At 42.7% G+C, this 24920-nt stretch overlaps 1 protein-coding gene across 1 annotated transcript in view; it reads right to left on the bottom strand.

The window, feature by feature from the left end:
- Positions 1-24920, bottom strand: part of CSMD1 (CUB and Sushi multiple domains 1) — a 4035193-nt gene that overhangs the window by 1913986 nt on the left and 2096287 nt on the right. Inside the window, 2 exon segments of the mRNA XM_029596871.1 lie at positions 11757-11759; positions 14516-14603. Of these exon segments, the coding sequence (XP_029452731.1) occupies positions 11757-11759; positions 14516-14603 (91 nt within the window).

The raw sequence follows: 24920 nt of genomic DNA, 5'->3' as shown, positions 1-24920 counted from the left end.
GTTACATTTGCTATCCTCCAGTCTTCAGGTACAATGGATGATTTTAATGATAGGTTACAAACTTTTACTAGTAGGTCTGAAATTTCATTTTTTAGTTTCCTTCAGAACTCTGGGGTGTATACCATCTGGTCCAGGTGATTTACTACTCTTCAGTTTGTCAATCAGGTCTACCACATCTTCTAGGTTCACCGTGATTTTATTCAGTCCATCTGAATCATTACCCATGAAAACCTTCTCTAGTATGGTTACCTCCCCAATATCTTCTTCAGTAAACACCGTAGCAAAGAAATCATTTAATCTTTCCACGATGGCCTTATCTTCTCTAAGTGCCCCTTTAACCCCTCGATCATCTAACAGTCCAACTGACTCCCTCACAGGCTTTCTGCTTTGGATATATTTTAAAAAGCTTTTACTGTGAGTTTTTGCCTCTACGGCCAACTTCTTTTCAAATTCTCTCTTAGCCTGTCTTATCAATGTCTTACATTTAACTTGCCAATATTTATGCATTATCCTATTTTCTTCTGTTGGATCCTTCTTCCAATTTTTTAATGAAGATCTTTTGGCTAAAATAGCTTCTTTCACCTCCCCTTTTAACCATGCTGGTAATCGTTTTGCCTTCTATCCACCTTTCTAAATGTGTGGAATACATCTGGACTGTGCTTCTAGAATGGTATATTTTAACAAAGACCATGCCTCTTGCACATTTTTTACTTTTGTAGCTGCTCCTTTCAGTTTTTTTCTAACAATTTTTCTCATTTTCTCAAAGTTTCCCTTTTGAAAGTTTAGCACGGGAGCCATGGATTTGCATACTGTTCCTCTTCCAGTCATTAATTCAAATTTGATCATATTATGATCACTATTGCCAAGCGGCCCCACCACCGTTACCTCTCTCACCAAGTCCTGTGCTCCACTGAGAATTAGATCTAAAATTGCTCCCTCTCTCGTCGGTTCCTGAACCAATGGCTCCATACAGCTATCCATTTATTCCAATAGAATCCACAATTTCAAATAAGTCAAAATTAGCCAAATATGCTTGTGGAATATAATAGATAAATTCATGTGGTGCTCTAATATAGGCAGTTATATACAACATGAAAATAGAAATCACAAACTATTAGGGATGTGCAGAGGGACACCATATGTTGCATTCGGGATATGTATTCGTCGGGGGGCAAATACGTTGCATACGTCCATATGGCGCCTCGATACGGTTTTACGTCTAATCCTATTTGGTACCTGGCTAAACTTAAATTTAATGCAACTCTCCACCCTCCTGAACCCCCCAAGACTTACCAAAACTCCCTGGTGGTCCAGCGGGGGTCCGGGACCCATCCCCTGCACTCTTACACCTCGAACCTGTTTCAAAATGGCGCCGATAGCCTTGACCTACCATGTCACAGGGCTACCGGTGCTATTGGTTAGCCCTGTCCGCATGCCATCTGCACCATCTTGTGCTCCTACCATGTGACAGGGGCTGACCATGCACCGGTAGCCCCTGTGACATAGTAAGGGCAAGCTATCTGCGCCATTTTGATTCCTGGCACCCGATGGCACGAGTGCAGGAGATCGCTCTCCGGACCCCTGCTGGACCCCTGCTGGACTTTTGGCCAGCTTTGGGGGGGGCCTCCTGACCCCCACAAGCCTTGCCAAAAGAACAGCAGGGGTCCAGGAGGCGACCTCCTGCACTCGGGCCATATTGCCAGCATTCAAAATGGCACCGGCAATACCTTCGCCCTCACTATGTCACAGGGCCGACCGTCGCGGGCCATGGCCGGCACCATCTTTAAAAATGGCGCCGGCCATCCAGTGCTCCTACCATGTGTCAGGGGCCGGCCAATGGCATGGATACCCTGTCACATGGTAAGGGCAAAGGGCCATTGGCGCCATTTTTATTAGCGCAGCCGACGGCCCGAGACCGGGAGATCGCTCCCAGGACTTCCGCTAGATCACCAGGTATTTGTAAAAGGTTTTGGGGGGGTTCGGGAGGGTGGGGGAAGCTAAGGGGTCAGTTTTAAAGGGTCAGGGTGGGTTTTTTGTTTATCGGCTCGGGCGCAGCCGATAATAGGGGTGTGCATCCGTTTTCGACATATTGGCGATCCGCAACATATTTTGTCCTATCCGTTAAATACGTGGGGAGGCGAAATGCATCGCGACTCCTCACGTATTTAACGGATTTTCTGTTTAATTCGGTGCGCCCAGTGGTGCTCACTTTTCTTCGCCCCCATTAGCTACTTACTATCTACGATTTACACAAAATGGCAGCGCCCCTGCGGTAACCATGCCGACTTGTCTGACCCTTTTCTGTGAGTCACAGTGACTCACAGGAAAGGGTCGTACAGGTCGGCATGGATACCGGAATGCAGCGTATCCGCGCTGACATTGTCTGAGCTGCACTGAATGCAGCCAATAGCGCTGTCATTCAGTGCTCTCTGTCGATTTTACTGATGAGCCAGCAGTATATAAACATCAGCACGAGGAGCCACGCACTTATTTCCAGCGATGCTGTGGGGAGGTGGGCTGGGTGGAAGAGGGAGGAGGCTGAACTAAGAGAGATAGGCTACTAGTAAAGGAAAGAACATTATTCTTTGTTTTGCTGCAGTGCAGGGTCAGCTACAGATACTACTAGCCTGTTTCTTTCAAGCTGTTTATTTTGGTCATCTCTGACTGAGAAGAGAAGCTGTGCTAGGTCAGCTGGCACTGACCACCATTTAGGGTGTTGGGCTGGCTTGGAGAGATATATTATTTTCAATTTCATCCATTTTTCTGGAGTGACAAAAATTCCTGCTTTTTTTAATTCCAATTACTTAGTCTCTCAGAGCACTGGGCTTCACTGGGCAGTTTAACAGGCTGGGTCTGTGCAGTCAAGTGCCCAGGGAGTCTGCCTCTTTTGTGCTTACAAGCAAGCAGCATCTGTGTGCATGCCACACACATTAGTGCACTGCCAGGCACCGTGACAGTGGGCAGTGGGTAGCTTTAACAGATTGATCCTATCTATTGGGTGGGTCTGTGCAGTCAAGTGCCCAGGGAGTCTGCCTCTTTTGAGCTTACAAGCAACCAGCGTCTGTGTGCACGCCACACACATTAGTATACTGCCAGGCACCGGTGACAGTGGGCAGTTGTAGTTTTAACAGACTGATCCTAACTATTGGGTGGGTCTGTGCAGTCAAGTGCCCAGGGAGTCTGCCTCTTTGTGCTTACAAGCAAGCAGCGTCTGTGCACGCCACACACATTAGTGCACTGCCAGGCACCGTGACAGTGGGCAGTGGGTAGCTTTAACAGACTGATCCTAACTATTGGGTGGGTCTGTGCAGTCAAGTGCCCAGGGAGTCTGCCTCTTTTGTGCTTACAAGCAAGCAGCGTCTGTGTGCACGCCACACACATTAGTGCACTGCCAGGCACCGTGACACTGGGCAGTGTTACTACTCAGTCACATTATATCAATAATGTCAGGGAAAGAGAAATGTAATCGAGTGATTGGGACTGGCAGAGGAGGCACCTCAAAAGACACTAGTGCAACACCACAAGTACAGCTAAAAAGGCAACTGTCACAATCTAAACTCTTTGTAGGGGATGGCAGTTCCATGCCAAAAAAAAAGGAAATCTGACCATGTTACATCACCATCGCCAACACTTGTTTCTGGCCCTGTAGTTTTGGAGGTGAGGGAAGGGGAGGCAGAGTCATGCCAGACAAAATGTAGACACCCAAAAGCAGCAGGGGGACAGAAGTCTCGACTAACAGCGTTGATAAGGTAGCACAGTCACTGTTCGCTTCTGATTCAGATGAAGAATCTTCTTGTGTGGGATTCTCATCAGAAACGGAAGAAGTAATAGCTGACGAATCTTCGGTAGAATCAGTTAGTCCTGTCTTAGCCTCCAGAAATGTGCAGCAGGGGAGAGATGACAGTGATAACAAGGAGGAGGAAGAGCAGTCAGTATGGGCACAGAGGGTGACCGATGCCCCCTCTGGCATTGCTTCTCAGGGTGCACCCACTACCTACTCACCAGTGCCAGCATCCACCCCCAAGGTGTTAGAGAGGGGAGGATCACGAAAGACATCTCCGATCTGGAAACACTTTAAAGTGACGGAAGACCCGCATTATGCTCAGTGTAATTACTGTGCCAGGGATATTAGCAGAGGCAAGCAAATGGGACATCTATCTAACTTTGGCATGAACCATCATATGAAGAGGCAACACCCAAGAAGATTACTGCCATCTGGGGATGGTGGCAGTTCCAGTTGGGGGACTCCTTCCAACCAGTGTGCAGTGGTAGGAAAGCAGCAGAGTCAGCCCATGCCCTCATCCCCTTCTAGCAGTCAGGCGGCAGGCCAGCAACCCCCTGTCATGTGGCAGAAGCGACAATCCACCATGGAGGAAATGGGATGGAGTGCGGTAACGCTATCCCGGGGTAGGATGCAGGTAGCCTCAAAAGTTGTAACCAGGACCATTGGGGAAATGATTGCCCTTGATGACCAGCCCTTGCAGCTAGTGCAGAATGTGGGTTTCAAGCGTTTTTTGAAGGTCGTACTTCCAAATTACAAAATCCCGTGCAGAACCACATTTAGTAGAAAGGTCATCCCCAGCCTGTACAAGCAGTGTCGGAGTCACATGCAAGCACTGCTAGCTAAGGCAGACGGAAGAGTGCATTTCACCTGCGATATCTGGACCGCCATGAATGCTGCACACTATTACCTCTCTCTGACAGCACACTGGTGGGACATGGCTGAGGCAGGGACAGCCAGCAGCTCTATTACTGAAGAAGTATCAGGGTGGAGGTGGGCTTTACTGCACACCCATCTGACGGACCAGGCCCATACCACAGCCAATAGTTTAGCATGCATCAGACAGATGCTGGAGGGCTGGCAACTACACCAGCGAGACAGGAAAATGGAGGCAGGGTTCTTTGTCACAGACAATGGTGCAAACATGGTTAAGGCAATAACTGATGGGTGGTTTAAGAACATCTGATGTTTTGCACACACTCTGCACCTGGTAGTGAAGTCAGCTCTGGGCTTGGAGTCCAATGACAAAGAGAATGAATACCTGCATAGGTTAATACAGAAGTGCAGGAATATAGAAGCACACTTCCACAGAAGTGTCAAGGCGGGGCAGGTTCTCCGACAAAAGCAGACTGATTTGGATATGCCTCACAAGTGTCTCATTCAAGACATTGCCACCCAGTTGAATTCCACCTTTATGATGCTGGAGAGGTTACTGGAGATGCAGACACCCCTTCATGAACTTTCTGGTACAATGGACATAGGTGTGCAGAATCCCCTAGGGCATCAGGACTGGTTAGTCATGAGTCAGCTGGTAAAAATCCTGCAGCCCTTCAAGGATGTCACGGAGGAGCTGAGTTCCAGAAGTGCCACCTTGGTTGACATCATCCCTATAGTTAATTTCCTGGATGAACATTTGGAGGCCTTTAAACAGGAAGAGGGAATGACTGCTGAGGTGCTGCAGTGTCTGGACGTTTTGCAGCAGCAGGTGAAAGACAGATTAAGGCCTTTAACAGACGACCGCACATACATGCTCGCCTCTGTCTGTGATCCCCGTGTGAAAGGTAAACTCGCCCTACGTCCAATTGTCTGTCATTTGTGAAGGAGCTGCTGTTAGCAAAGGTCCGTGAACAGGAGCGCCATAGGCGGAGACAGATTAGGCTTGAAGCAGAGGTGGAAACAGCAGGCACGTCAGAGAGTTGTGCTGCTAGCCCATGCAGGAGCAGCACTGTGTCAGTGACAGGTAGTACCTCCTCCTCCACGTCAAAACACCCAAGGCATGTTGCCCATAAAGATTCATCAGTTTGTGCAACGGGCGAGAGAGAAAGCAGCTGGATTGAGGGACAATGAGCCCGCCCAAGCACAGGAGACAGCAGCACAGCTGTCAGTGACACGGTATCTCTCAGAGCCGATAGAGAAAATGCAGACAGATCCGCTGGCATATTGGGCACACAAGTCCACTGTCTGGCCACAACTAGCCAAAGTGGCTCAGTGATATCTGTCATGTCCACCAACCAGTGTGCCCAGTGAACGTGTCTTTTCAATGACAGGGGATATCATGAGCCCTCACCGCTCAAGGCTGGCACCAGAGTTGATGGAAATGCTAGTGTGTTTGAAAGTAAACCTGCCTTTGCTTGGGTTTCGAAATTTTCCCTGTGAATGGCAAGATGAATAAAAGCAATTCAAAACCTTGCAGCAGCTCCAATTGCCACCTATGCTCCAGATAATATAAGCACTGCAGCACATGTACCTGACATGAAATGCTGTGCCTGACCGTCAACTGTCCAGGCCTTGTGTTCCTACAAGTGTTTGACCTCGATTGCTGTGCCTGTTCATCCAGGCCTTGTGTCCCTAGGTGGGATTGACCTCTGTCCTCGACTGCTTTGCCTGTCAGTCCGGGCCCTGTGTTCCTTCAAGTGTTTGACCTCGATTGCTGTGCCTGTCCATCCAGGCCTTATGTCCCTAGGTGGGATTGACCTCTGTCCTAGACTGCTGTGCCTGTCCATCCAGGCCTTGTGTCCTACAAGGGTTTCACTTAGATTGTATGCCCTCTGGGGATAGGGAAATACCTACAGTACCTGAGTGTAATCAACTATGAAGTGCTAGAAACGTTTGAAAATAAGAATATAAATACATTAAGAAAAAACAATTACTATCCCTGTCCATCCAGGCCTTATGTCCCTACGTGGGATTGACCTCTACCCTAGACTGCTGTGCCTGTCCATCCAGGCCTTGTGTCCTACAAGGGCTTCACTTAGATTGTATGCCCTCTGGGGATAGGGAAATACCTACAGTACCTGAGTGTAATCAACTATGAAGTGCTAGAAACGTTTGAAAATAAGAATATAAATAAATTAAGAAAAAACAATTACTATCCCTGTCCATCCAGGCCTTATGTCCCTAGGTGGGATTGACCTCTGCCCTAGACTGCTGTGCCTGTTCATCCAGGCCTTGTGTACCTAGGTGGGATTGACCTCTGTCCTCGACTGCTTTGCCTGTCAGTCCGGGCCTTGTGTTCCTACAAGTGTTTGACTTTGATTGCTGTGCCTGTTCATCCAGGCCTTGTGTCCCTAGGTAGGATTGACCTCTGTCCTCGACTACTTTGCCTGTCAGTCCGGGCCTTGTGTTCCTACAAGTGTTTGACCTCGATTGCTCTGCCTGTTCATCCAGGCCTTATGTCCCTACCTGGGCTCGACCTCTAACACTGTGCCTGTCTGTCCAGCTTGGACCTAGGATATAGTTTTCATGACCTTCATAATACAGGCCATTTTCCCAAGCTGTTTCGTTGTTGCTACATTAATGTTTCTAGAGCCATAGAAAACTGGTGGTAGTTGTACTCTAGTTCATCCTCTGTGTTCCCATTCTTTACAGAGGCACTGTACGGTACAAAGTCAACATAGTTTGATATTGCAGATTTGGACTTGAGTAGTAGTATTCTTATTTCTGAGAGCTCTTCAAGTTCCTTTGTCATCAGCTGAAGTGCGTAAGTACAGTCGGTATTCACTAGACACCAATGGTATACACTAGACGCCAACGGTATTCACTAGACGCCAACGGAAACACCCCACTCTAGGGGTGAACCTGTTCTAGGGAGTCCTTTCCTGCACAAATAAAAGGGAACTGTCTCCTGGGCCAGTCTGTCTTTCCCCTATCAAAACCATAGGGACCAGACTACCTCCACTCTTCCAGCCTGTCTTGCCCCTATCAGCTTTCTGCCACTCTGCTTTGCTGCCATACACCAGATGACTCACTTAACTCCTTGTGGTGTTCTTGCCACTCTCATGGTTCCTCAGTGTGTTGGTGCTAGTCTATCTGCTTGCTATGTTCCCCCTTCATTGTGCTGTTGGATGTCAATGCCACTTGTCTTGCCGCTTTGCCTGTCGTGCTGCCTTCGATGGTTCATGCATCTGCTATTGGTTCTCTCTTTTGAAGCCGTGGTGTGGTTTTGACATTCTCACTGCTGCTTTGTGCCTCTGTTAAAGCACTCTTGCCACTTCTGGTACCCCTTTGCACCTTTCCAGTGCCTTAGGCTATTCATGCCACTTTGGTGCCACTTTGCCACAGTCTAAGTACCTTGGAGCTCTTTAGTTGTTGTGATGATTGCTCCCCAGAAGTTTCATGAAAATTGATAATAAAACCCCAATTCTGCAGCCAAAAATAGGCTGGAAATCCTTCCCCCATTGACTTTAATGGGAACTGGAAAACGTATTGACATATCGACGTATCGGATTCTCCATACGTCCGAATGCAACGGAAATGACCCCCGACGAATACGTATCACGAATGCAACACATTTTTTTTGGCTGCACATCCCCAGCCAATAAACAAAAACGCATTTGGGCCTCACTAAAAAAAATTAACGATGTGAATCAGAATCGGAACCGATTCCAGTTCCGATTCACATCTCTATTATATTCTGCAGATATCCACTTGGTTTCAATATGGATTATAAAGAACACTCCTAAAATACATAACAAAAATTAGACAAAACAATTAAAATAGGAAAATCTTTTCATAAAACAAAAACCCACAAGGGCAGATTTTAAAATCTACGCCTGAATTTATAACATGCGCATGCAGCCACACACATTTTATAAAATCCAGGGTCGGCGTGCGCAAGGGGTGCACAATTGTGCACCTTGCGCGCGCCGAGCCGGGCAGCCTGCCTCTGTTCCCTCCGAGGCTGCTCCGAAATCGGAGCGGACTCGGAGGGAACTTTCCTTTCGCCCCCCAACACCTTCCCATCCCTTCCCCTACCTAACCCGCCCCAAGCCCTACCTAGAACCCCCCCTTACCTTTGTTGAAGAAGTTACGCGTGCCAGCCGATGGCCAGCCCGTGATCCCGGGCACAGCGGCACATGGCTCCTCAGGCCATGCCCCACCACTTTTTGCAAGCCCCGGGACATACGCACGTCCTGGGGCTTGCGCACGCCGCTGAGCCTATGCAAAATAGGCTCGGCGCACGCAGAGGGGTTTTTTTAAGGGTAGCGCATGAAACTTACGTTCGTAACCCTTTTAAAATCCGCACCTCAGTGTGCAGATTAATATAATTATATTTATTTTATTTAGCAGTTAATGTCTCTTTGTTATGGCATTAACATGCTTTTATTATGTATGTTGAGGTCCACGTTCAGAAGCATTTAGATGGATAACTCAGAGATTATTTGGCTAAATGAATATTTGGGCAACTTAAAGCCAAATTTTAAAATGGCCATGCATGCAAATATTGGCACTTACATGCGTGGCTGGGCCTTGCGCAAGCTGCACGCATTTTCAAAAGGGCCCGGCCACGCATGTAAGTGCCGAGGAACACACAATTGCTGGGCCCTGTAAAAGGGGTAAGTGGGGGTGGGAGGAAGGGAAGGGGTGGGGTGGCACAGAGGTCAGCTGGGACAGCGGCCATTAGCCAGTGCGCAAAACATCTGCTCCAGTGGAGCAGTAAGTAGTAAAACAAAAAAATCTGTAAGTTGCTGGGATGGGTTTAGGGGGAAGATACGGGAAGAGGGAGGGGGTTTAGGTAGGGGAGTAGGACAGTTTCCTCCCAGTCCACTCCTTAATTGGAGCAGACTGGGAGGGAACTGGTGGAAGCCCAATTCCTTAATTGGAGCAGACTGGGAGGAAACTAGAGAAGGCCTGATTGCTTCACCACATGTAATTTACTAAATTTCCCCCCTGTGCTTGCCACCAGCACATGTGCGTGTAGATTTTATAAAATCCGGGAACCGTGCGCTCATGGACGCGCTTGCGCTCCTTTTCAAATCTACCCCTTAACTGGGTAAAACTTATCAGGATAACTTAGGTGGGTACCAGGCAAATTTTGGGGAGGAGTTATGTTAGCCAGCTAAGGGTCTCATTTATCAAAATGCGCTAAGGCGTTTTCGCATGTGTTAAGGGCTTATTGCATGCGGAAAGCCCCATTAACGCATGCGATAAGCCCTTACCGCATGCAAAAATGCCTTTTACACATGCAATAGCACCATATTGTATGGTGCGATGCAAATCTTAAAAAGAGGAGGAGTTAGGGGTGGGAGTGGGCTGGGTTTACCAGTTTGTGAAGTCCTATTGCATCGATTGAATGCTGATTTTAGCTACACCTTTTCAGTAGTGTTAAGCCATGCGATAGCTTGCGTTATGGTGTTGGTGCATTTTGTGATGTCTCCTAAAAGCCTGCTTTAGTAGGTTTGAAGCTCCTGGAACACCAGCCTAGACATCTTGGGGGGGGGGGGGGGGGGGAAGAGGGGGGAGAGAGAGAGAAAGAGTGAGTGCCTAGCCATAATGCCCTCTCCCTAGATAGGTATTTGTATCCCTATGGGAGGCCACCTAGTTACTGAAGGTGAGGTTTAGGTATTAGTGTAGGGTGTTAGGGGCCACATTGACACTCAACGTGAGACGTACGAACAGGTCTCTTGTGAAAATTTGATGACCTTCGGAGAGAGGAAACTCACCCAAAGATGAGATTGGTGCAATGTTCTCTCCACCTAGCTTGATGGACCTGCAGTTAAAAATGTGTGTATGTAGTAAAACAAGTGTACATATTGCCAAGATAACTTTCAATTTGTTTGACATGGGTTTTGGCTTACTTTATTTATCTGATACTATTTGACCTGCAACATTTTCTCATATGGTGTAAAAAAGAATATTTGGTCAAAATTCTGTTTTTGATTGTAATCCATAAGGATTTATTCCAATGCATGATATTATTGCACACATATTTAAAATTAGAGCCTCAAACAAACTTGAAAACCTTAGCTTCAGTGGAATTCTGTTGTCAGTTTTGCACATATGATTATGAAAATAGAGGGGGATCTGGGGAAGAGGGGGATGCTCAAGATGGTGCCCAGCAGATGCGTGTAGTTGAGCTCCTGTATTAAGCTTTTCATATTGTGTATTTTATTGTTTTTTTTTCCTGGAAAGGAATGGGAAAGAGGAAAGTGGTTGTTAGAACTTACTCTTCTGCAGGAGCTAATTAGAAGGCCACTATGCATGAATTTGCATCTGCACTACCCTTTCCAATTTTGACTGTTGACTTGGCCAGTGAAACTGCCGGCCTGTTGTCTACTGAAGTGTCACACAGCCTGGGTGATCAGTCATCACCATGGTTCCCTGAATCTTCCCGCTGCACAGGACTTGAGTCACTGGAGTAGATTCAGACTTCTGGTGCCATTCCTGCATCATTGGTTGTTGCTTGCTTGCCGGATGCTGTTGGAGGAACGCACCCAGAGGCAGCAGTGCAGTTCCAGCTTTCCCAAGAAACAAAATGTTTGTCCAAGGGAATAGTTCCTAACATTGAAGTGGCGGATGAGGTACCCTTGCTTGATGTGGCTTCTGTTGCTGGTTCCCAGAAGATCCAAGATGCAATTCATTTCCTCCATGTAAGATCTGTTTTAGTTAAACCAATTCAAGTGACTTTGGATAGTCTATGGGGAGTTTTGGCCTCTGTGGAGAAGTCGGTATCTTCTTTAGTTAAACTTACATTGGATTTCCATTGTTCGAGTCAAGAACAATGGACGTCAGCCTGTGAAGTTAACATTTCTAACCTGGAGACTGTGACCTCTCAGGTTAAAGAAATTTTGGCTAAATAAGTTGTGGACTCTATTATGGTGTCATGTAAATTAGAAAGCTTGGAGAATGCTTCAAAGAATTTAAATTTATGCATTTTGAATTTCCCTCAAGGACCATTACTTTATCTTATTGAGATGTTCAAGTCGTTTTACAACTTCAAGAGTCTGCTTTTTCCTCCAATTCAAATTTTTTTTACCTACTAAGAAAAAAGTGGACAGAGTGCAGCAAAATGCATCTTTAAATTTAACTGAATTTCTTGAGAACTCATAATAGAGCTACTTTATTGATTTCTTTTGTATTTTTACAAGATAGAGATTATATTCTCAGTTTAATTTTTTGAAATTGTGAAGCTTCCTTTAAAGGAGAGAAGATTTGGGTTTTTCCTGATTTAGCTAGAACTACTCAGGAGCGTAGGAGAAAATGTCTAGTTAGATATCCATGTAAATGTATAGTGGTAATGAATTCAATTAGATATGTTTTCTTTGACCCTGTACAACTGAGCAATTTTATTGAGGCTAGACGCACCACACCCTCTTGACTTACTCAAGATATGGCTCATTTTGAGTGGGTATTGAGTAGTTAGGATGCTGATTTTATTTTTCTTTATTTCCTGTTTTAGTATGGTTGATTGTCCTAAAACCTTTTTCTACTCCTTCCCCCCGATATTATTTATTAGGAGGCAATTGCTGTTTTTCTTTTTCTTATATCTATATTGCTTTTTACCATTGTTAGTAATTTGACCTCTGTTTTTCTTTTCAAATGTTTTGTAATTGAAAAAATGTCAAACTACAATAAAGATAAAGTTAAAAAAAAAAGTAGAGGGGGATTTCAGTAGCCAGATTTACAATTATTTATTTGCAGCCTCATGCTATATATAAATGCACTTTGCAAATACAGTCCAATGACCTTCATGCATTTGAGTTTATTCCTTAAGGGACCGATAGACTCTTCAGGCAAAAGCAGGGTAAGGAAAGTACACAAAACTGCAAATAATTTTCCTTATACAATTTTGAAATAGTGCATTTGTTGTCCAAGGATTGAAACATGAAAATAAATTATGTAAGTCCAGTTGACTTACACCCCATCAAAAAGAAAATCAAACTATACTGGTAAATGAAAGCTAGGTATAACAGTATACTGTTCAGTTTAGGCAGGGCTACATATAAATTGAAAACATGAGCAAAATTGCAGACAAGGCAAGTCTATCTGAGAGAATTTGAGACTGTCAAATCACCTTTTCTTAGTAATACATGCAATCCTATTTATTTGAATTGAGTTGCTATAAGATATACGGTGGAATGAATAGAATACATAATGGCAAAAAGTAATAGTCCTGCTATCCACTTGAGAGTGAAGAGCTTTTATCACCAGTGAAATATGGAGTTAGTCATTTCTCAAGAACAATGAGAATAAATGTAATAGCCCACTGACTGCAATTACATAAAATACAAAGATAAAGTCTAATAGCACTGGTACAAAAAAAGCAGCTTGCAAAATGAATGATTCATTTGCAGCTTTTATGTAAAAAAAATGAATATATATATATATATATATATATATATATATATATATACATACATATATATCCACATTCTCCCCTGTGGTATTCTATTTTTTTTTTTGGAGGGGGGGTAGGGCACTGGTTTATTCGATGGTCTAGGACAGGGCCTCCCCATTTGTTAACGGCTAGCTTGCTGATTCTGCACACCAGCAGTTTACTACAGCTCTGGTCTGGAGCTTAATATTATGTACTAAAAATATGTATTAAATTTAGCTCCAGCAAACTAGGCCTTAATATATATATATTATGATAATGACTGTTAAGGTCTTTGAATACTATTTAAATGTTTTGCTTACATAGATGCATTAAAAGAGCCTACATATGTGATAAGTAATGCATAGTTTCAACCATGTTATGGATTTACTATTTAGCATATAAATATTAGGCATTCTGATGGAGTTTACAGTTATATTGATGGAGAAGAGCAAAACATTCAGGCTACAGGAGAAACTCAGATTACTCTACTACACAAAGTCCCAGTAAATAATATAAAGGTGAATTATAAAGCAGTCTGATCAGACTACGGATTATGCTCCCTGAAATGAAGATCTGTGTGTTTAACATGATTCCTAACTATCTGAGTGAGTCAGACAACCATGAGAGTTAGCTGAAATTAATTAGGACTTTCTTTTAAAAAAATGGTAATAGTAAAATAAGAGGAGATTATTGGATCTCAAAAACTGGGAGAAATCAGACTATTTGTTTTGAAATAGCATTGCTCATGAAATATATTTTCTAAAGACAGCATTTATAATTCATTTTCTCTGACTTTTTTTCTGTGACGAATTAATTTTGGAAGAAAAGGGACTGGCTTTTTTTTGAGTTGGTTTTATTATTTGATGTTATTGTTCACCACCTTATGCACCCTTTTTTAAAGACCAGGAAAGCAATTTATAAAATTTAATCAATCAATCAATAAACAAATAAATAAAGGCAGCTATTGGTTTGGCTTGGTTTTCTGTTTGCTTATGAATCATCACCATTTAGAAATGCTATGCATGAAAGATTTGCACCAGTTTTTGTCTGAAAATGTTTTTTAAAAAAAATATTTATGTTTTCTTTCATATATATATATATAGTAGTACATATACTAGTCCTTGTAAGTCTCACTGTTCCTCAAGGCTGTTGGCAAAATGCTACCCCAACCCACTCAGCCAGAAACCAGTTCCACAGCAAATACTGTACTATTTGTGGTCAGTAGGGAATAAATAAAATACTGTAATATCAGAAATGTACAAATATCCAGTCTCAGTTTTATTTCTTTATTTCTAGAAAGTCAACTTTCTGTATGATTGGAGTCTTAAAGAATTGGCAGAAAAGGGTACCCTTGTGACTCTGGCTCATCACAGGCACATTTGGTATAGCTTTCCATGAATAAAATGTATATTGTTTACCTGAAGTCAAAACCGGTTCTCTTCCCATTTTCTGGAATTCCAGGATCAGGACACATGTCTGATGCCATTGCAACACCACCTTGACTCACTGGAAAAAAGGGGACAATTATTATGTGTTATCTTACAAGCATATGAATTTTGAATATTTTGATTTGATTTTGGCATTCTGTAATGTACTGGAAGGAGATTGTTTTGGAACTTTTGGGATGCAAAACATATTTAAAACAAGGCAAAGTAAATTAAAAAATAAATGATGTCTTGGTTTGAGTTGCGTACGATTAGGGACACACTAGTTGTTGGAAAATTACCACTACCTGCCTAATATGCAAATCAATTAATGCTGATTCTCACAATCAATTACAGAGATGCTTTTTTTTTTTAATGAAAAAGGAAATATCAATGACATGTCCTATGCTATTTCATGTTGGAAATAAAACAAAAAGAAAATGAATTCAATTGTATCTGTTTTTAGAAAACCTCTCTCCCCCAATGACTGGAATGCTACCATATTTTTAAAAAAGCCCCCTTCCCCTGGACTTACTTTTCCACATCTCCTAGATTATCTATTTTGGAATAATGCACTATCATGGCAGGTGTAACCGAAGATTACTCTTGGCCCTTTTGGAATCCAGAGTGAGTGGGTAAACTGAAGGGGGTGGGTCTGAGAGGAACAGAGAGTTTGGGGGGTATATAAGCAAGTCTGGGCGGGGAAGCTATTGTTTTAAATTTGGCATGAGGAGTTTGGTTTCAGTGCATCCTGCCAAAAGTACACTCCAAACCATTTTAATGCATGTGCTAAAACAAAATGTTAAAATTTATCATAATGGGGCAGATTTTAAAAGCTACGCGCGTGGCCTATATTTGTGCGCGCTACCAGGCACGCACAAATGTACGCCCAATTTTATAACATGCGCGCGCAGCTGCGCACATGTTATAAAATCATGGGTCGGCGTGCGCAAGGGGGGTGCACACTAGTGCCCTCGGGGAGACCAGATGGCTTTCCCCGTTCCCTCCAAGGCCGCTCTGAAATCGGAGCAGCCTCAGAGGGAACTTTCCTTTCCTCCCTCACCTTCCCCTCCCTTCCCCTACCTGTCCCACCCCACCAACTGCCAGCACAGGATCCCCCGGCCCAGCAGCCTTGTAGAGGCCTTTGGCCACACCCCCGCCCTGTCCCCAGACCACCCATTTTTTCAAGCCCTGGGACTTACACGTGTCCTGGGGCTTTATGCGCGTTGCTGGGCCTTTTGAAAATAGGCCCAACATGCTTAACCCTTTGAAAATCTGCCCCAATATGAAGATATTCTGAACCATCCATCTCCCATCACACTCATTCATAGAGTAATAATGTAGCAACAAACTTTGGAGGTCAACAGATACAGCTTTTATTAAAAATGGTACCCAAGCCAATAAATTCTTTTCTGCCCCCTCTACTCCCTTCATTGTCTTGTCCCAGTAGTTTATCCACTACATGACCACTAAAATACTCTGCTACCAGGTCCTCTGACCGAAAAGCCCAACAAAGCACCAGCTCTGAGTTAAGAGATCTGCACCCAACCTTATTCATAATACATAACATTTACCAATTCAACTAAACCCTTCAGCTTATATGACAAACTTGGGTACCCCACCCCCCTGCTGCAACAGAAAATAGAACCTTCAAATAACACAAAAATTGTCTGTCTACAATATACGGCTAAGCAAAAGAGTGCAAGGGTTGGAGAAAAACCCAAAAAATAAAGTGCTATGAAGTTCACTCCTTAATCACCTTTTAACCCCACAGAAAGACCTTCCTATCCTCGTTGGCCATGTGTACTTCGAAACCGCTGCAGCTAACAGGCTTTCTCTGCATGACTGAAAACATTTGAGGCACTTTTTGACTGTTCCCTCTCCATACCCCTTCTAGCCCAAAACCATAATAAGGCTCAGGGGTGGGGTGGGGTGGGACGATAGGGAACAGAAAGGAAAGCATATTCTTCACTGGTCAATTCCTGGCCTGGGGCCTATATTATATCTGGTAGGGATGTACATTTGTTTAAAGCAAAAAATGCAAAACACAGTGAATAAAGCTAATTCATTTCATTCAGGGGCCTCAAACTGAATCCAGGGCCCCAGAATGAAAAGAAACATACTTGTTCTTTTGTTTTAAACAAATGTATTAAGCCTAGGCCTAGGCCCGAAGCCAGGACCTTGCTAATGGCAAAGACTGAGGAGTTGCGCTTGGCCGAGGCCGAGGTCCAAAGCAAGGATCATGGCATAGGCCTGAGCATGACCCCTGAAAAATAAACAAAAAAAAAAAAAGAATTACCTGATCCATCAGGTATCTGTTGAAGGCCAGGTCCCAGCGCTTGGGCCTCAGCCTAGGCCGGACACCGATCCTAGGCCTGATGCCACAATTCAACACGGAGGCTGGGGCCTAGTGCCTGGACCTTGGCACAGGCTGGAACATGTACCGAGGCCCAATGCAGTGGCTTTACCCGGAGGCCAGGTCCCACTGCCAGGGCCTCGGCCAAGACCCAGGCTGAATGCTGAGACCTGATTTGTAGGCTGTATCCTGACACTGCTGTCTAGTCCCAGACCCAGGCTGACACTGGGGCCTCAACCAGGAGGCATGGTCCCGATGTATGAGCCTTGGGCCACGGTCTGCCCCAAGCCTGCAAGCTCCTCTTCTGTCCTTTTCAGCTCTTCAATGCCCAATGACGGCATCCACTGGAGTCACATCTGAGTTAAATAACTCTGTTTCATTCACCCCAGTGGATGGCGTTATTTTGATGTATGGTAATGTGTTTGGCAATATCTGCTGGGGTGAATGAACCAGAGTTAATTAACTCAGATGCGACCCCAGTGGATGCCACTATTTGGCATTGGAGAGCCGTAGAGGACAGACAAGGAGATCTCAGACCTGGGCCTAACCATGGACTGAGGCCCAGACATTGGGAACCGGCTTCTGGGTTGGTTTGAGGCTTTGAGTCTGGGTCCAGGCCAAGGTCCAGGTGCCGAAAACCGGCCCCCGGGTCGGATCATGGCATCAGCCCTGGGCTCGGGCTCTAGTCTAGGCCGAGGCCCAAGTGCTGGCCTCTGGAACATGTCCTTGCATCAGGCTTCTGGGTCAGATTGTGCTGGTATGCCTGGGCATGGGCCGAGGCCCTAACAATGGAACCCAGCCTCTGGGTCGGCTCACAGCATCGGGCTTGGTCTCAGGCTCCATCTAGACCGAGGCCTAGACAACAGGACCCAGCCTCCAGGTTGGGTTGTCTCATCGAGCCTGTGCTTGTGCTCCAGCAAAGACCGAGGCCACAGCGACTCTCCTAATCCTAGACCTTGCAGGCGGATCCCCACTAAACTGGGTAAGTGGGGACTGGGGGGGGATTCAGGTCCCAGCATATTTCTGGTAGGGATTGAGTTTCTGGTTTTTGGCAGTTTATGAGTGGTATTATTTTTTTTTATTATTGCTTGATTCATTTTTTTTGTGGGAAAAAAAATCCTGAAAACAAACCGAAAACAAAAACAAATTTTTCTCCCCTGCACATCCCTAATAGCAGCCTAGTTGCCATTTCACAAACTCACTACCAATGCAATGAAATAAACAAAACAAACAGAAAATCCCTGTAGACTCCTCCAGGGATAAGATACCCTGTAAATAAAAATAGCAATGTTAGAATAACAAGAGCTAAGACATTTGATCTCTTAATCATCAAGAATCAAGTATCAGAACTAAAGAATTATATGTACATTTTTTCTGTATTTCTGCATTTCTCAGATAAATCCACTTTAATCATCTAATACCTATCTTGTGGGATTTTAAATGAAAATAATCTGAAATACATTTCATGGTGCAGCTCCAGTACCTCAGCAATCCCTTACCAATAATTACATTCCCTGGTTCTCTTTGAGAAATAGATATGCTTGTGGAAGTTAAGGAACACATGATCCTGGGAACTAAATTCCTCTTTTTATTCAGAGATCAGGTATGGTGTATCAGTGTCAACTTCTTTATACTGACTGTCAATGAATTCAATCCCGGCTTCAAGGGGCTATTCTCCTTGGCCTAGCAAGTAATTACTTTCAGTTACAAGTTACCTTAGCTCATATCTATTCCTCCCTGAGACTAATTGCTGAAATGTGTACTAGTTTTGTATGAAAAACAAGCCAAAAGTCTTTTTGGCTCTTAGAAGTTGATTTTAAAAGAGATGCTCACACAGAAAAGCCCACATATGTGTGTATGTGGGCTATACATGAGCAACATGGATTTTAAAAAGCCGCAAAGTACACGCATAGATAACTGTGCCTGTGCCAAAATAGGAGGACAGAAAAGAAATGGGGCATGGAGAGAGCATAGGCACTCTGGAGATGGGCCAACAGTTATGCGTGTAACTTTGTATTTTAAAACCTGAGACAGCATTGTGTAACAGCTTCTTATCTGCATACATTTTCTGCTGCTCCAGATGAAGAGCAAGTCTGTAGATCTTGAGTTTTAAGGTTTACAGGACAGGGTGAGAGTCTGGATCAACTGGGGGTCATCCTAGATGGAGAACCAGGGGGGGTCTTGAAGACCTCAATAATAGCTGGGGAAACTGATGGACTAATTGGAAAAACCGGGTTGTCCCTTGCATGAGCATGTTTTAAAATCCACCTACATATTCACGTAAAAGCTAGCAAAGTCCTAGGAAAGATATGTGAAGTATGATTTTCTTGCAATCTCTTAAGAGTAGGCACATATTTGTGAGAACTGTATTTTAATTCATACATAAGCAATTGCATGTATGATTTAAAATTGCAGCATATCTCTGCTCGCACGCCAATATGTGCATATATGGACGCATGCATGCTTATTTTAAATTTAGCCTTTTAGAGAGTAGATATAAAAAAAAAAAAAACTACATCAGAGGGATACTTGATCTAAAAGTCAGGAGATAGAAATTCAATATCCATTTAGAAGGATAACTGAAAAGTTACCTGCCTAACACAGTGATTCATCAAATTGCATTTTGACATTTTTGCATGAGAGAATGAGAAAGAAAGAGAGAAAGAGAGAGAATCTCTTGGAGTAGCATCATAGTAAGCAGCTTTTTATGCTACTAAAGGAGGCCCACCTAGTAACTCGAGGTGAGGTTTAGGTAGTAGTGTAGTGTTTAGGGGCCACTTTTACAAGCAGAGTGAAATGTATGAACATAACAGTACACTCTTGTGAAGATTTGATGTCCTTCGGAGTGAGGAAACTCACAGAAAGATTAGATTTGTACAATGATCTCTCAACATAGCTTGGTTTTACCCAGGTAGAGAGTCCATCAAACCCTGTGCCTGTCTGCAGTATCCACTGTCAAGTCCTTACTTCACTACAAGGGCCTGACCTCAAACGCTGTGCCTGTCTGAGTTTTGTTCTAGTATTTCTAATTTCAGTTTCATGTATTTGTGCATCACTTCTTTACAGAATATTCTTTTTCGTATTTTAAAACATTTGGAATGTAAGAACATAAAAAGCTTGCATATTTCATATGTTCAATAGTTTTCATGACCTTCATATTATGGGCCATTTTCCCTAAATCTTTCTTAGGTGCCAACATTAATGTTTCTAGTACTATAGAAAACTGGAGGTATTTGCACTCTAGTTCATCCTCTGTGTTCCCATAGTTTACAGAGCCACTGTGCAGGGTACAAAGTCAACATGAGTTGAAATTGCCTAATTCATGATAAAAGAATGCACATCGCTACTGCCCACCCTCCTCCATTGAGAAAATTGTCCATTTAATCCTGCTCTCTGTTTCCTGTCTTTTAACCAGTTTGTAATCCATGAAAGGACATCAACACTTATCCCATTACTTTCTACTTTTCCTAGAAGCCTCTCATGAGGAACTTTGTCAAATGCCTTCTGAAAATCCAAATACACTACAACTACGGGGTCACCTTTATCTACATGTTTATTAACCCTTCAAAAAAGTGAAGCAGATTTATGAAGCAAGACTTGCCTTGTTCCATTAAACCATGTCTTTCTATATGTTCTGTGATTCTGATAGTTAGAACACTTTCCACTATTTTTCCTGGCACTGAAGTCAGGCTAACTGGTCTGTACTTTCCCAGATCTCCCTTGGAGACCTTTTTAAATATCGGGGTTACATTAGCCTCCCTCCATTCTTCAGGTACAATGGATGATTTTAATGAGAGGTTACAAATTTTTATTAATTGATCTGAAATTTCATTTTTTAGTTCCTTCAGAACCCTGGGGTATATACATCCGGTCCAGGTGATTTACTACTCTTCAGTTTGTCAGTCAGGCCTACCACATCTTCTAGGTTTACCGTGATTTGGTTCAGTCCATCTGAATCACTACTCATAAAAACCTTCTCCGGAATAGGTATCTCCCCAATATCTTCTTCAGTAAACACCGAAGCAAAGAAATTGTATAAACTTTCCATGATGGCCTTATCTTCTGTAAGTGCCCCTTTTACCCCTCGATCATTTAATGGTCCAACTGACTCTCTCACAGGCTTTCTACTTTGGATATATTTTAAAATGTTTTTACTGTGAGTTTTTGCCTCTACGACCAACTTCTTTTCAAATTCTCTGTTAGCCTGTCTTATCAATGTCTTACATTTAACTTGCCATCACTTATGCTTTAACCTATTTAAGCATTGGCAAGTCCATCTACAAGGGCCTTGTAGATAGTCTCTCTCTTTCTCTCTCTCTTGTATTGAAATGATCACTTTGCATGTAGGAACATCCCTTTTTCTAACGCATGCAATATTTATAGCAATTTGATAAATCTAGGCCTAAATGACAGCTGCGATATTTGGCAACTTATCTGGCTTTTTCTAGCTGGATAACTCTTTACCCAACTAGAATGTTACTGAATATGTCGGAGCTGTTCTTGGGGCTGGTAGTTAGCATTCAGATATTTGGATTTAACTCATGAAACGAAACTAGCTAATTCTGGTCACACTACAGGCAGGTCTAAAGTTAGCCTGAAATACCAATCCTCCAAACTTTTAAGTTAGCTTGTTATATTCAAAAGCATGGCCAAGCCACTGAATATCCTGGTGAAAGTAGCCAGATAGGAGTATCCAGCTAACTTATCTAGCCACTCAGCAGCTGAATATGGACCACCAGTTTATTATGGACTCAATATTCAGATAAACCACAAAAATAACTGTTCAACCACAAAAGTTATAGAATAGATAACAAACACTAATAATGGAAAATATTTTTTATCTCATTGAACAGACCTCATACGTGGGCATATAATATGCTAATTAGCATGACTGATCATACGCCAAGTGATATAATCATAGGTCTTAGGATGAGTATTTTTTGACAGCTTTGCTTAGTGAAACAGTCCAGAATACCAAAGAGAAATCTCAATAATGCTAAATAATCTCAATAATTCTTGATGATCACAATCATATTCAATGGTTCAATATATCCAATCTTCACTTGATATTTCTTTGAAGAGAAAGTCCCAATTTCATAATTTTTAACTATTTTGAACTTAGCTTTATGCAAAGCGAAGTAACGCTATGCTCATCGTGAGAGGCTTAGGTGGAGAGTGCCCGACACTAGATCCGTGTTTCAGCTATGCCTTCTTCGGGGGCCGAAATTTGCTGAAAAAATAGGCAAAACATAAATTTAAACAGCTTTGAAAGAATTTCTAAGAAATATTTGCAAAATAGGGTCACGATAATGGAACACCAACATGTTCAGTGCGGTTTGTCGGCTTGCCGGTAATGTGTCTCTTCTGCCGAGGGAGAACGCTCTCGCGCCATTCTTTAAAGGGCTGACACCAATCAAAAAAGGCCACATAACCATAAATGACGTCACTGGTAACTATGGACATTTAAATCAGAGAATACCATTCAATGGCTGCATTTAGACCGTGAGGATGTAGAGAATTTACATTGAAAATCTATTGTTGATCTTTTAAATTCAGTAATTTTTGTGGATCACCCCCCCCTCCCAGATAGACAAATACGATCTATCACCCTCCATCTAAGATCCACAAATTTACGTTTCTCCAACACAAAATGTGCTACGATGGGAGCTTGGACCTTCTCAGTCAAAAGACAGCTGCGATGTTCAATTAACCTAGTGCGGATCGGACGTTTCATCCGACCAACATACATTTTTTTGCATGGACATACAATAATGTAAATAACTTGAGATGTTTGACAATCAGAATGGAACTTGGTTGATCGTATACGTCCTAAGTTATCTGTCCAAGATGGACCAGATAAAGATTGTAAACATAAAGAACATTTTGTGCAGGGCCAAAGGTCATGTGGAAGATCAGATTCCGAATCGTTAGTAGACAGGAGAAAAGAGTGGGTCAAAATGTCTCTCAAATTCTTTCCCCAACTGAATGCTATAATAGGATGAGCAGCAAAAACAGGATGAGTTTGTAAAACATGCCAATATTTCTGAATTATTGAAGCAATACTGAAAGATTTTGTGGAAAATCTTAAAGTGCACACCAATGGAAAATTTTCTTGATTGGCACAGGAATCCAAAAGGAGCCATTGGCAATGGGCATTTGATGCTCTTTTTAATGCTTTTCTAAGAATCCGGGGTGGATAGCCACATTGTAATAGACGAGTGGCCAAATCTTGTGACTGAGTATAAAAATCAGTTTTTTCAGAGCATAGGCGGAGAAGGCGAAGAAATTGTCTGATTGGTAAATTCTTTTTAAGACTATATGAATAAAAACTGTAAAAATGAAGCAAAGCATTTTTATCAGTAGGTTTTTTGTAGAGTGAAGTGACAAAATTATCGTCTCTCCGAGTAATAAGAATATCCAAAAAACTGATGGATTCTTGATGGTAATGCATAGAGAAAAATAAATTGTTATTGAGAGAATTGAGCTAATTCAAAAAAAGATTAAGATTTTCTATATTGCTATGCCAGAGAAAAAAGATGTCATCTATATAGCGGAGCCAATGGGAGACATATTGGAATTGAGTTGACGAATATAAAAAGGTAGTCTCAAAATCTACCATGAATAAGTTAGCCAAGCTCAGGGCCATAGTGGTCCCCATGGCAGTTCCATGAATCTGTTTGTAAAATTGTTAGTTGAAAACAAAATAATTTTCCCGTAAAGTTAAATCTGCTAAAGTAAGCAGAAAAGCAATAGGGACACAGTGTGGACGCGGTCTCGTTTCCAAATATTATTCCAAAATAATAAGTGATTGTTCTTGTGGGATATTGGTATAGAGTGCACGTATGTCTAAAGTAACCAATATCACATCAGAGGGAATCTGTATGGAGGCTAGAATGTTTAACATGGACCGTATCTTTCACATATGATGTCATCAAAGGGATGAATGGCTGAAGAAATTTGTCCACAAAAACTGAAAGTGGTTCTAATAAAGAGCCAATGGTGCTTACTATAGGTCTACAATTCACTACTCATGAATTTTTGGGAGAATATACAAAGTGGGCGTCCTGTAACACAGTATTGATAAGAAACATCTTCTCTTTAAGGATCAGGAAGCCAACAATAAAGGCATCTTCAACTACTTCTTCAATCCCAGATATGAGGGAAGGGCCAGGATCATGAGGCAAAGGCTGGTAATTGTTGAGGTCAGAGATATGAGAATTCACTTTGTCCATATAGTAAACTTTATCCATTAGCACCACTGAATCACACTTGTCGACCTGCTTAATCAACCGAAGACATATTCTTTAATTCATTTACAGCAAAATGTTGATCTTTTGTTAAATTGAATCGAGGAGAATCCTAGATTTGTTCAACGTGAGTTAGATCAAGCAGAACCAGATCCTTGCGGGTCTGGAGGTCTCGGGGGTATCCAAGAGGATTTTGGAAAAAACATGAAAGTGTCAATCGTGGGAGGAAAATGAGAAAAAAATAATTTAATTTGGAGTTTTCTGAAAAAACTAATCAAATCACGTCTGGTTTGAAAAGCATCATAAGGATAAAAAAGAACAAAAGGACGTATACGATCAGCCAAGTTCCATTCTGATTGTCAAACATCTCAAGTTATTTACATTATTGTATGTCCATGCAAAAACTTTTATGTTGGTCGAACGAAACGTCCGATCCACACTAGGTTAATTGAACATCGCAGCTGTCTTTTGACTGAGAAGGTTCAAGCTCCCATCGTAGCACATTTTGTGTTGGAGAAACATAAATTTGTGGATCTTAGATGGAGGGTGATAGATCGTATTTGTCTATCTGGGAGGGGGGGTGATCTACAAAAATTACTGAATTTAAAAGAGCAACAATGGATTTTAAATTTAAATTCTGTACATCCTCATGGTCTAAATGCAGCCATTGAATGGTATTCTCTGGTTTAAATGTCCATAGTTACCATTGACATCATTTCTGGCTATGTGGCCTTTTTTGATTGGTTGTCGGCCCTTTAAAGAATGGCGCAAGAGCGTTCTCCCTCGGCAGAAGAGA

Source organism: Rhinatrema bivittatum, chromosome 3, assembly GCF_901001135.1.
Source record: "Rhinatrema bivittatum chromosome 3, aRhiBiv1.1, whole genome shotgun sequence".
NCBI classification, from domain to species: domain Eukaryota; kingdom Metazoa; phylum Chordata; class Amphibia; order Gymnophiona; family Rhinatrematidae; genus Rhinatrema; species Rhinatrema bivittatum.
This window is presented reverse-complemented; position numbering and strand designations above follow the sequence as displayed.